Source organism: Lolium rigidum, chromosome 6 (genome assembly GCF_022539505.1).
Source record: "Lolium rigidum isolate FL_2022 chromosome 6, APGP_CSIRO_Lrig_0.1, whole genome shotgun sequence".
NCBI lineage: Eukaryota > Viridiplantae > Streptophyta > Magnoliopsida > Poales > Poaceae > Lolium > Lolium rigidum.
The window spans coordinates 325,925,582-325,938,531 of record NC_061513.1 but is presented as its reverse complement, the minus strand read 5'-3'; the positions used below and the strand labels follow the sequence as shown (position 1 = coordinate 325,938,531).

General features: G+C 44.0%; 1 protein-coding gene across 1 annotated transcript; it reads right to left on the bottom strand.

Moving 5' to 3' along the window:
• Positions 1-2,057: 2,057 nt before the first annotated feature.
• On the bottom strand, positions 2,058-4,524 carry LOC124666571 (transcription factor NIGTH1-like). The gene is made up of 4 exons (XM_047203912.1): positions 4,060-4,524; positions 3,332-3,970; positions 3,130-3,206; positions 2,058-2,972 (listed from the first exon to the last, which is right to left on the bottom strand). Exons 1-4 carry the CDS (start codon positions 4,322-4,324, stop codon positions 2,502-2,504), a joined length of 1,452 nt encoding a protein of 483 aa, XP_047059868.1. The 5' UTR covers positions 4,325-4,524; the 3' UTR covers positions 2,058-2,501.
• Positions 4,525-12,950: the final 8,426 nt, after the last annotated feature.

Below are 12,950 nucleotides of genomic sequence, written 5' to 3'. Positions count from 1 at the left end.
ACCAGCTATATTATGATATAAATAAAGATGATTTATGGATTTGTACTATGGTTGTGTGTTAGTTTTCTCTTGTGATATTATATGATGTCGACCATATAATATTTTCCTTTGACCATGAGAGGAAACTACCTTTGGAACTATGGTAGTGCATACAACAGGAAGTGACATCCCGTGTGCGGTGCACTATTGTATGGAAGAAGGGGATAAGAAGGGACTCGCAAAGCTTAACAAATAACCACAGGGCAATCCCTTAATTGGGATGGATCAATAGGTGGTTTGCCGAAGGTCGTTGCGGTGGTTATTCAGGGATGTGTTATGTGATACATATTCCAACTTCGAGCCTTTCCCACATACAACGAGAACAAAGATATAGATTATCTAGTTTGTGTTCTTAGTTAATGCTAGTGGTGGAACCAACAATCCCCGAGAACACCTTAGCCATATTATCATTCCCACAACCATACTCGCTGATCTCGGTTACATCAGTTTCTTTCTTTATTCTTGTTTACTTTTGCTAACAACACAAAATAATCTTTATATACTTTCTCTTGGAATTAGAATAACCTGCAAGTATTCTCTAGATAATTGTAGCGAGGGGCATAAAGACCTCTACCAACAGCTCTCCGTGGTTCGATACTCTTACTTTGAAACTAGTTATAATTAGTCTGTGCACTTGCAATCATCAACCAGTAATTTACCTTCCGAGGACAAAAAGACTCTAATTAGGTGCTACAATAACAGTCAAAATTATTTTCGGGCAGTTTGCCGAAACTTTCAAGATCAACTTATAGACCACATTGCAGAGACTTATAGGGGAAAAATATTTCACGCACTCAGAATCTTTTAACCTTTGGAATGATACTTACCCAAGAATCATTCCAATTATCTGGAATCGTTCCTCTATTCAACACCTACAAGACCTCCATCGCCACATGTGAACCCACCACTCCCCAATGCTTCTTGTTGAAAATAGATGGCATGCCATCCAGATCCAGAGCTTTGAGATCGCCAATCCCATCAAGAGCAAACCAACTTCCAGCTTCGAAAGAACTCTTTAAGCAGGTGTTCATTCATCTCTTCCGCGACTCCCGTCACGTGTGATAATAGTTCCTTCCTGCTTTTACCTGCATGAGAAATGAAGAGGTTTTGAAAGTAGTTAGTAATCACCGCCGCCATCTCCCGACACTCTCCACAACCACAACTTTATCATGTTTTAGCTTCTTGATTTTGTTTTGTATGTTCCTGCCTAATGTGCGGGCATGGACAAATTTTATGTTTCTGTGTCCTCTTTACAACTAATTGACATGTGCTCACTGCTTTAGAAAGTAACACATTGAGATTCAAATTTCACCAACCTATACTTGGACTACACGCCTCCAGGTCCTTCTTAAACCGAGCAATGCATTTTTTTCAATTTGTCCCAGTGATTTTTTTTCCAATCGGTGAAGTGAGCAACAACTCCTTTAAATGCCTACCTGACACCTCCTTCTCTTGCGTTAACTTCTCTCTCCCACACATTTCGCACCACCTCGTGGCAATTCTCCTCCTCCAACCAATGTGCCTCGAAGCGAAAAAGTCGAGGCCCCACTCCTCCCCCCCCACTCTCTCCTCCATAGCATTGTCATTTCCCCGTCTCCACTATGACAAGCCTATTGTCATAATCGAATGAATCACCATTGATAACTCTAAAATCCGTGAAATGAGCACACCACCCATCCAGGGAAACCCCCAGCCTCTGCACCGACTGGTGCAGACAGCCACATATTATTGCCAAATATCATCAGAATATAGTGATATTAAGCTATGTTGAGTGTAAAAAAAAGATGATAGCCGTAAAATATCATGCATGAGTAATTTTTCACCGCCTTGTGAAAATATTCAAGCACCACCGTCGTTTCTTTAGACACAATCATAATATTATCCTCGAAATAATCAAAACATATTTAAAATTAAAAATATTAATTGAGATCCTATATATTTTTAAGATCTCAACTAATATTTTTACATGAAAATAACTAGAAGATTCTTTTTCATTGAAATAAAAGAACTAAGGTATGTTTTGGGAACATTCAGTCACCACAAAATAGCATCTTCCATTACTGCTTATTACTGAGAATTTACACCGTAGTAACATACCCAAAGCTCAATGCAACATCTCCCAAATTATTATCTCTTGCTCCGACCAAGTGTACAAAAAGCTAATCATATTTCCATCATGGCATATTTACCAAATTATTAGCTAGCACAAAAATAAAGGACGGCATGCAACGTCAAGCCCAAAAGGGGAAAAAAAGAAAGAAAAGCCCTCACAAATCCATCGGTATATCACATCACGAATGAGACAATCTCAGTCTCCAGCTGCTGCTGCTGCTCCACTCGAGCGTGAGATCGGCTTCCGTTCTCCGCGCGGACAAAAAATCACTTTCCGGATTGAAAATAGTCACCAACTTAATTAAGTACGATCCTGGCGCGGAGGCTAGCTAATTGGTTCGCGCTACTGATTAGTACTTGATCTCGTCGGCGCCGCCGTTGGCCGCCATGCCGTCGTCGTCCTCCTCATCCTCCTCCTCCTCCCGCTCCTCGCCCTCCTCGTCGATGCTCTCAGACCTCTCCCTACCACCCCCGCCGCCGCTCCCCCGGCCCTCTGACACCGGGGACCCTGCTGACACCGGGTGAACCTTGTATGCGGGCTGTGGAGGCGCCACTGTGCGGTGATGCACCATGGCGGCCGCCGGGTGGTGCTGCATGTGGTGCGCGGCCGCCGCGGCGGACTGGTAGTACTCCTGCGCGGACACCGCCGCCGTGTAGTGCGCCTGCGACGCCGCGTGCGCCCCGTAGATGGCGGCCGGTCCAGCCCCTTGCGTCGCGTAGTCCGGCGGCATCCATATGCCTCCCAGAACTACCAGCTGCGGTGCCCCGGCCGGTGGTGCCGACGGCGCCGGCATCGGCCGCCGCGTATGCAGCCTGTACTTCTGCTCTCCACACGACAGATGAATTAATTAGACACTTCAGTCTTCAGCAATCGATTAGCCATCATTCTACTCATAATTAAAGCTATTACATGCATAGTTACTGGAAGGAACTAGTAATAGAGAATGCTCCATGGGATGATGATGAGATTATAATCACCTGGAGATGGCTTTTCACCTCATCATTGGTCAATCCATCCACCTTCATGAGCTCACGGATCTGCTTCGGGGTCGCCACTATAATTTATTTGCAAACAACAAAAGAGATTTAGGATTTGTCTCAAGTACACATGTAAATAATCCAGCAGTTAAATTTGATGCATCGATGGATAGATCATTAGTACATGTGGACATATGTATACCTTGAGCGCCGCCGAGGATCTGGAGGGCACTGACGAAGCGGCGGTGCAGCTCCGGCGACCAGCATCTCCGAGCCTTCCGGTTAGTCTGAGGAGGAGGCGGCACCGCCTGACCATCCGTCGCCGTCGACGTCGGCGGTGCCCCGTTCTGGACGACGTCTCTCCTCGCGACAACGCCGTTGCTGCCTCCGTCCTCGTGGTACGGCTTCCTGTCAGATTCCCGGGCGACGATCATGTCTTTCTCCGAGGGCGCGAGCGCGAGCTCCGGCAGTGCGGCTGCGTTATCCGCCATGCAGGCCTTCTCCTTGGTGAACGGGAGGAAAGCGCCGCATCCGTTACCGCCGCCGCCGCCGTCAAGAGCGCCGAGCATGGGGCTCGTGTCGAGCGGGTGCTCTGAGCGCTCCTTGGGCGTCTGCGGACCCTTGGCCGCCGCTTCCCCAGCCGCCGGCCCGTTCCACAGCTGCGCCGACACCATCCAGCTCGCCTTCTCCGAGGGGGCGTTCCCGGCCGCCTTTTCCGCCGCGTCGATCCCGAAGTTCTTGAGCGGTATGAACTCCTCTAGCACCAGCGGCGCCCTCGCCGGCGCGCCGCCATGGCTCCCCATCTGGTACGCCTCCAGCTGCTGCCTGTACGCCTCCATGGCTGCACCCACACAGATATTATAACGGTCAAGACCCATGTTGCCTTGCACGTACGATCGAACACATGCATCGCAGCTGCACGTTAATTACCTTGGCTGAGGAGCTGCATGCAGAGCGGGAGCTCGCGCTTGAAGGCGTCGATCTTGAGCCGCTCGTCGTCGAGGCGGGACAGGAACTCCTGCAGCCTCTGCGTCGTCGTCTGCTCCGCCGTGATCAGCTGGTGATGGTGGTCCACGAGTGGCGGAGGCGCTTGCTTCGGGGACGTTATCGAGTACCCACTGGCAGCCGCCGCGCCGCCACCGGCGTTGCCGTTTGGCGTGTAGTCTAGGGTTAGGTCTGAAGGCGAAGAATCCATTTCAATCGACCACACAGGTGGTTGAGCAGTTGTGCCGGTAGCTAGCTTACACCCTTGAGGTACGTGCTATAGGGAAGCTCCAGTATATTATTCAGGTTGTGTGAGTGATGGGGGATCGGGGTGGGATTCGGCCTGTTTTTAAGGGTGAGTTCTGGGAAGGAAGAGAGAATAAAGTTGGTTTTTGAGGGGGTGAAAAGGAAAAGTTCTCGCTGTATCTGTATGGGAGGGAAGAGATCAGTATGCTCTAGGTAGACCTTATAGAGGGATAAAGCAAAGGGCATGGTAACTTCTTGCAAAGATCAAAGGTGCAAAAGCTAATCTTCTGCATGCATGCAGGAGGTTTCATGTACTACAAGGTGGAGTATATAGCCGTAGCAACTGGCAGGTCATGTGGTTTCTGATCTCTGCACCTGAACCTAGCTCTCCCTCTCCAAGAGTATTTTACTAACATCAAATGAACCGAGCTAGCACCCATCAAATCTCTCTGGCCAGCATGCATATGCATGGAAAATTGGAGCTTTTTATTTGTTGGACAAGTCTTCTTGTCGTACTGAAACTCTGACCACTCATCCGGAGCCACATGTATGTGTTTTTCTTGGTCAATCTTTTTATATGGATTCCACATTTTGTGGTAGCTAGGTTAAACTTTTGCAGTTGGTATTTTTACAATGGGGAATCAACCCATCACCCACTGGAACTTACTAGCTTAGCTGGGTGCTCCTGATTCAAAAGAATTAAAGGTAACCTCAAAGTAGTCCAAAGAGAACCTTGCAAGTCTAAGAGAGAACCAGCGAGGTGTCTTGAAGAATATTTACCTTTGACACAATAATATTTGATTAATTTCAGACATGCACAAGGGATAATCACCAGATATACCTAGCTAGCTGGGAATCACTCCATACTCTACTTGCACTAGAAAAACCCAAAAGCAAGCGAATTCATTATATACCTAATTGATAACAGTTAATAAAGATATCACAGATGCTCACACAGTGGCAACTTTGTTTTCTGGGGTTCCAATGAATGATTCCTGCACCATTAATCAACGGAGAGGAAATGGTTAAAAGCAGTACCAAAGCATATACCACACACAATTCAAGCCCTCAAAGATATGCATAAGATTCTTCTCTCTTTGCTTTGAAAAGGGTGGCGCATCCCTTCACACACAAGCTCTTCTTCATCTTCCTCGCCATGCATGGCTTAGCAGTGTTTAGCTAGCACACAACACATGTGTGTATATGCCTCTCTGCGAGTGCAACTGCTACGTGCTACTACTGGCAGTGCACTTTGCATTCACAAGGGAATATATTAGCATGGCTCAAGCAAGGAATATCTTAGGCTTTGGGAGGTATCAAGCACACACACACACAAAGAAGGACACAAAGGACGGAGACATGGAGTGTGCTTTAGAGAGAGAAAGAGGGGGTGTGAGTGAGAATGTGAGAATCTCCCTTGCTGCTACTACTCTATCTTTTTGAGGAAGTGGGCAGGAAGCTAAGAAGATTCTCACTCTCTAGATCTGTCTATCCCGTCCCCATGCATACAGACACAGCTTGTATGATACTATCAGGGCAGAGAGAGCGGGAGAAAGGTGTTGTGAGAGAGTATTGGTGCATCGAATTCCTTGTGCAATAATTAGGGTTGGTCGCTTTCTTTGGGCAGTCTTCAGGTACAAGACTCCAACCCCTACCTTTTCCCTGGATTCTCTATCTGTGTACGAACACTCCTAGTATGGTACTGTTCAGTTGTAGGTACGTATATCATGCATCATACGTGAAGAAGTATGTATCGTATGTACCCACAAATAGAAAACAAATCAAATTCTTTCCAAGCCAAGTGTTAGTGTGTTCAAGAAAGGTCCTGACCACAAACACTCGTGGTTTGATATAACCACTAGAAAATTGGTTTTATTGAGCTAACGATATCTTTGGATAATCTTATTTTAACCGGAGTCCAAGATCGGTTTTAGTCCAAAGAGAAGGTACATCCTCGACCAACTAGGCCATATGTAGAGTTGACAGTTGACACACACCATTGAGAAATTTTTACTCGTGGCAATCTTGCAACATTATCAACATCACCCATTGCGCACCAATGTGACGACTTTGATTTTACCCTTAGAAAAACACCAACACACCAATCACCCGTAGGTCGCAACAAATCTATGGCAGTCCCTCCAAATAGTCAACTAGCCATCAAGGAAAGGCAACTCAGTGTAGCATATAGAGAGAAACACTCGGCGAATCAACCTTCGAGATCATCATTGTTGTCGTGTTGTGGCAGCGTGTAGTTTCGACTTCACTCTAAAATAATGATGAACAAGCAACATACACGCCCAACTAGCTCGGCAGATAACTCACATCAAATAACATGTGGCATGCTAGCTAGCTCCACTACCCATCGTCGTAGTTATCAACATGTTACAACCAATGGGGACAAGGCGTTTAGTGTCAATTCTAAAAATGATATGCCGATAACCCCAAGAGGAGCAATGTAGAAGTACCATATTCATCCCATCGTGCTTCAATATAAAGTTTCCTATGAAGCTACCCTTGGGAGAAGAACGCTTGGCCACGTGGTGGAGGCCCCATCGGAAGTTAGCCTCCCTTTTATATGAACTTGGATCACACCGTAATAGTTGAAGTGGAGGCCAAGCCTAAGGATGGCCTGGAGCGGCCAAGCTATCGTAGCGAAGTAAACTAAGAAGAATGTTATTTTTTTTGTACTGACAATGGCATGAAATTTTGTTCTAGTGCTTTTAATGATTATTGTGGCGATAGAGGCATTTTGAGGCACCACATCATCTCATACACTCCTCAATAGAATGGTGTGGCTGAGAGCATGAACAAAACCATCATTTTCAAGGCTTGTTGCATGTTATCCAATGATGGTATGGACATAATTTTTTGGGATGAAGCATCCTCCACCGCCTGCTACTTCATAAACAGGTCTCCTTGCATTCTGCTTCATAGGGAAACTTTCATTAAGATATGATCTAGTTTACCTGCTGACTATTCACCGTTCAGAATTTTCAGTTGCACTATTTATGCACACGTTGATAATATAAAGCTAGAGCATAGATATGTTAAATGTGTGTTCTTTGATTATGGTTCGGGAGTTAAGACATTTAAGTTATGGAATCCTAAAACTAAAAGAGTTTTTATGAGCGGGAATGTTACTTTTAGTGAGGTTGTTATGTTCTATAATAGTACATCTACAAATGTTTCTGATGCTATTGGTTTTTCTGATGTTTCTACTGATGAGCAACCGAAGATTAGCGTGCATGTGGAGCACATGGAGGAGAAAGCAAATGAAGTTATTGAAAATTATAACATTGTGGTTCAACACTCTCATCTCAAGTTTATTAGCGAACAAAAAAAATTCATCCATGTTGATAGACCAAGGCATAACAAAGGTACATGTCCTCGTTTAATTGAAGAGTGTAATATTGTTATTATGCTTTGAGTTGTGCTCAACAGACGGAGCAAGATTCCGAACCTTCTACATATACTAAAGTCATTGCATCTGTTGACCGCGAGAACTGAATTTCTGCTATGCAAAAGGAGATGCAATTGCCTGAGAAAAGTGGCACATGGAATGTTGTGCGCTATCCTAAACGAAAGAAGGACGTAAGTGGTTCTTCAAGAGAAAGAAATGTTTGTATCCTAATGAGTTTCCAAGGTTTAAGGCAAGTTGATTAGCAAAAGGTTTCAACCAGGTTCCAAGTATTGATTATAATGATGTACTCTCTTCTTAGCTCCATTCGTGCATGTTTCAGTATTGTGGCTATGCATGCATGATATTGAGATTGAGTTGTTAGCTGTGAAGACAACTTTTTTGCATGAAGAACTTGGCACATGGATCAACCTGAATGTTTTATTTTGCCTGGTTTGAAACCGTCTCTACGATAATGGTACAAAAAGGTTTGATTTACTTATGCTTGCACATGATTTTAAGAGATCTCAATATGATAGATGTGTTTACATCCAGTTTGATAATGGATCACCTATATATATATACTTGCTATTATACATTTATGTCATGTTGATTGCTGCCAAGAGAAAGAAACAGAACTACTTCAAAAACAGTATTAAGTGGTGCCTTTGAGATGGAGGACCTTGGTACCGCTAAGAAAATACTATGTATGTAAATTACAAGGGACAGAAAGTCTATTTTTTTTTAGCATAATTACGTTAAGAATTTTTTTTTCTTTAATATGCATGATGCCAAGATTGTTAGCACTCGTTTTGCTACTCACTTCAATTTTTTAGCAATGTCCTAATACTAATGAAGATATTGAGTGCATGTTACAAGTTCCATATTCTAGTGTTGTTGGTTCCTTGATGCATGCCATGGTTTGTTCTCGTCCTGATTTCTCATATGCTATGAGTTTGATCAGTCGATACATGACTAATCCGGGAAAAGAACGTTGCAAAGATCTTCAGTGGATTTTCAGGTACCTTCGTGGCACGTTCAAAGCTTGCTTGAAGTTCGCAAGACCGGTGAGGAACTCATTAGCTATATGGATTTAGATTTTGCTGCCTACTTGAATAAGAGGAGGTCCCTCACATGTTATGTGTCACTGGTTGTGGATATGTTGTGAGTTGGAAGGCAACGCTACAACCTATTGTTGCCCAAGCTAAAAATGAAGCAAAATATATGGCTATTGATGAAGCTTGCAAAGAGTCTTTTTGGTTGAAAGGTTTGTATTTTGACCTTTGTGAAAATGATTCTTGCATTAACTTGTTTTGTGGCAATCAACCGGCATATACCTTACTAAAGATCAAATGTAGTTCCATGAGAGGGCAACCTCGCACATTGATGCCAAATGTCATTATGTTCTCAAAATTATTGCTGAAGGTAACCTGAAGGTATGCAAGATAAGTAATTAAGTACTCATGATAATCCTCTTGATATGATGACAAAATTAGTTTTTATTGCCAAGTTTGAGCTTTGTTCGAGTTGGTTGGTATAATTGTTTAGCCCTTGTGGTTGTTTGGTACCGAAAGTGTTTCCTTTGTTGTTCAGGAAATTGTTGTTGATCATATTGAAAGATGGTACTTGTCTCAAGGTGGAGTTTCTTATGTTGTGATTCAAATTCATATAAAAACGAGGCTAACTTCTGACGAGCGGAGCGAGGTCCATCACTAGTAGGCATGGGGTTAATCTTATAGGCCTATTTATACCTCTTGTAAGACACCTCCTAGGGTTAATAGTTTCATAAAATAACCCATGATGTTTGTAACACTCCTCATATATATAGTGAAGTTTTGATGGTTGGCGCCCGGGGGTTTTTACTCTCTTTGTTGGAGAGATTTTTTCCACGTTAAAATCGGGTGTCCCCTACGACGTGTTCTTGTTCATTCTGCGTTATTTTCTTGTCGCGATTATAACATGAAACGATGCCTTGCCAGCCTTTTCCGCTTCCTCATCCTCATTGTCGGACGAGGACATCAAGGACCAGGATCTAAAGCTATCCAGCCAACTCTCCCACGTGGAGTACAAGCACGATGATGCAAGGGAGCGTCACTGCTATGGAGATGGTGGTGGCCCTCCTCGTCTCCGTTGAGGAGCACCAGATGGAACGCTTCGAGGAGCTGGAGTTCTAGTCAAACCTCCAAGTTGGTATATCCGTCTCTTTGCTTCCCAACTAGGGCTAGGGGTCAGAGGTGGTCATGACAGCAATGGAGGATGCTAGCTCCGTCACCAGGTCCTCGGCCGACGATGCTAAGTGGTCCCGCCTCCCCTAAGGTTACCCAAACCCTAGATATGTTCTAATTATAGTTATTTAGCTTACACTTAAAGTAACTTTTATTACAATGTAGCTTAGATTATATTAACTATGCTTAGAATATCTTTGCTTAGAGTATCTTTGTTGTATGTAGAGCACTCTGGTTTGCTCTGTTAAGCTTAGACTAACTTTGTTGTTCTAATTTTAGCTTAGATTTTAGCTCCTTCCTTACATTAATCTGTTAATTTTGTACTGCTCATTAATCTATGCAGAGTACTACTCATCATCTCTTAAGTTCTTGTTTTAGTTAGTTAGAGAAACATTACTTTAGAGTACTCTATTATGTTCTAGTTCTAGTTATTTAGAGAAACATTATTACACACTACTTTGGTATGTTCTACTTGTAGTTATTTATATCTCCAACTTTACCTTACACTATTAATGTTGTATATACCTCGCTTAGGGTTGTCAGCTTGTTGTTCTTAATTTCTTCAAACCTCTTGGTTTGCATCATTTTACATTTAATGGCAATGGCGGATTAATTTTCTTACTAAGAATATTATTTTATCCTTTAGGGCGAGGAGGGAACCTGGAGACGAAGCCACAGTCATGAAGACATAGGAGCGGGGATTCCTCCATGGTTCACTAAAGTTGGCATCTTCGGGAGGTTATACTTTTGTGAAGTAGGAGCTAAAGTAGAAGACGAAGACCATCCGACAGCCATGAATACATAGGAGCGGGGATCCATCCACGGTGCACTGAGGGCAGTGAAGTTTTGTACATCATGGCCAACGGGAAGATGTCGACATACCAGTAGGCGTATAGTTGCCGGATCGGGGCTCCTTCGAGGGTGCAGCCGGCCTTGCCTTTTTTTATTTTGTTTCTTGTAACCCTTACCACAAACGGTTATTAACTGCACTTTGTATATGATCTAACGAACATAAGGACATAAGTAACGATTATTTCTAATCATTGTCTAGCTATATGGGCAACTGGGAAAATCTATATTGCAGTTGATACCTTCACATCAGTGATTAGTCTCGGGTGGTAACGACACCTTTCATTATTGACGATGCGGGTTTCGACCCGTGTCCATAGTGTCGCTCTCTACTAGTGACTTCATCTTCTGGTCTCCATTCCGGTACCCGTGATGAGCTCCTCCTCTCCATGTCATTCCTCCCCACCACCTGGTCTTGTTCAACACTGCAAGAACCACTCGTTGATGACAGTGATGAACGCTTTGGCCAGAGTGAGTAGGTTGCTTCAGGGGAGGCGGTGTCGATGGTGGCAGAGCAGTCGCCCATAAAGACATAGCATGCACGAGATCCAGAAAACATTAACCGCTTACAAGCTGGCTCCACATATCAGATTTTTTAGGGTATTCTCTTTGGGGATTTGATAATGCAGTTTTCGCCATATCCCCTATTTTATGGTTTGAAGAGTCCGCGTGTGGAGTTTTTTGGGGGAAGCGATATGAGGATCAACTAGAGTTGATCTAAGAAACTATACGTTTTCACATATGATGGTATTTGAGATAAATTTTGTTAAAAATGAGTCGGGAGTGCCAACATACTAAAAGACATCTCTACATTTTTTTCTCACACAAGTGATACAAAATATTAAGAGCTAGGTTGGTCCATGATTCCAAGTCAAGAGGAAGATGTACAAGCAGGTGGTAGGGTAGTCGTTTTTTCTGACCGTTGTGTAGAGCAGCAGAGGGGCTTTAGCCACTTTCTACTCGTGACACGCGTCAGCAGAGGTGTGGCCCTACACCAAATCGTCCTCTGAATATCCTGCATATTCCCTTTCGTCCGGCGGCACCGACCCCAGCGAATATTCTGTCTTGACGATTTCACTCTGCCCATACAGTAGCGCTACGCCTTTGTCTCTCTTGCGGGGTTTTTTCGCTCATCTTTCCACGGCATTTTTTTATTTTGCTTTGTTTGTTCTTTGCTTCATCCCTTCTGCTTTGTTTTCTCGAGCGTCGAGCTAAAATACCAACACCATCTCGAGCCTCGATTCGTCTGATCAGAGGTTTTCAGTGCAGCGAGCTACTCTGATCAATTTTTTAAACTGACATGGTAGCTTTGAATCTTGTTGATCTTACCTATGATTCAGAGTTTGATTACCTCGGTTGCACACTGATACCATGGTAGCTACCTCGGTGTGCTCCCAAATAAATTTCATTTTAGTCTGTGTTTCTAGTGATTTGTGGCATCAAGTCTGCTTTAGGAGCGATGCTCTAAAAAGTTGCACTGCTACTACTGCTAGCCTGTGCTCAGTTGCTCACTTCTGCAGACCCATGAGCCTATACGAACTTGTGCATCTTGTATGCGATCTCTTGGAAGATCGTGCATGGTACAGAGCATATTCTGCATTCCTCCCTGTAGTCCTCCAGTACACATGAAAAGGACAAGAAATTCTTCAGAAAGAAGGAAAATAATCTTATTCTCCCTGCGGGTGTATGCTAGCGAGATGATGAGAGAAAATTAGTTCATTATTCCATCGACCTTATGCATGCGTGGGGCTGCTGGGAGAATATATGTGGAATTGGTGGGGATAATTCAGTGCCGCGGAGAAAAGCAGCGATTAGGAGAGAATGAATGAGAGATGCAACCGGAGAAAAAGAACGGCCTCTGCTCATTAGGAATCTAATAGGCTGCAGGATGCTAATCGCTGCTCCAGGTTAAGGTTCTAGGAGTAGGAGTGAAGGACCATCAGACTTCTGATTAATCTGTGCAGTGAAGAGAGAGAGAGAGAGAGAGAGAGAGAGAGAGAGAGAGAGAGAGAGAGAGAGAGAGATCTTGAAAAGAGTTCCTTTACATTATCATATCTTGTTCAGTCGATTCGGATTGCGTTCTGAATGTTCCTCATATCCTCCTCCAGCTCCATCGA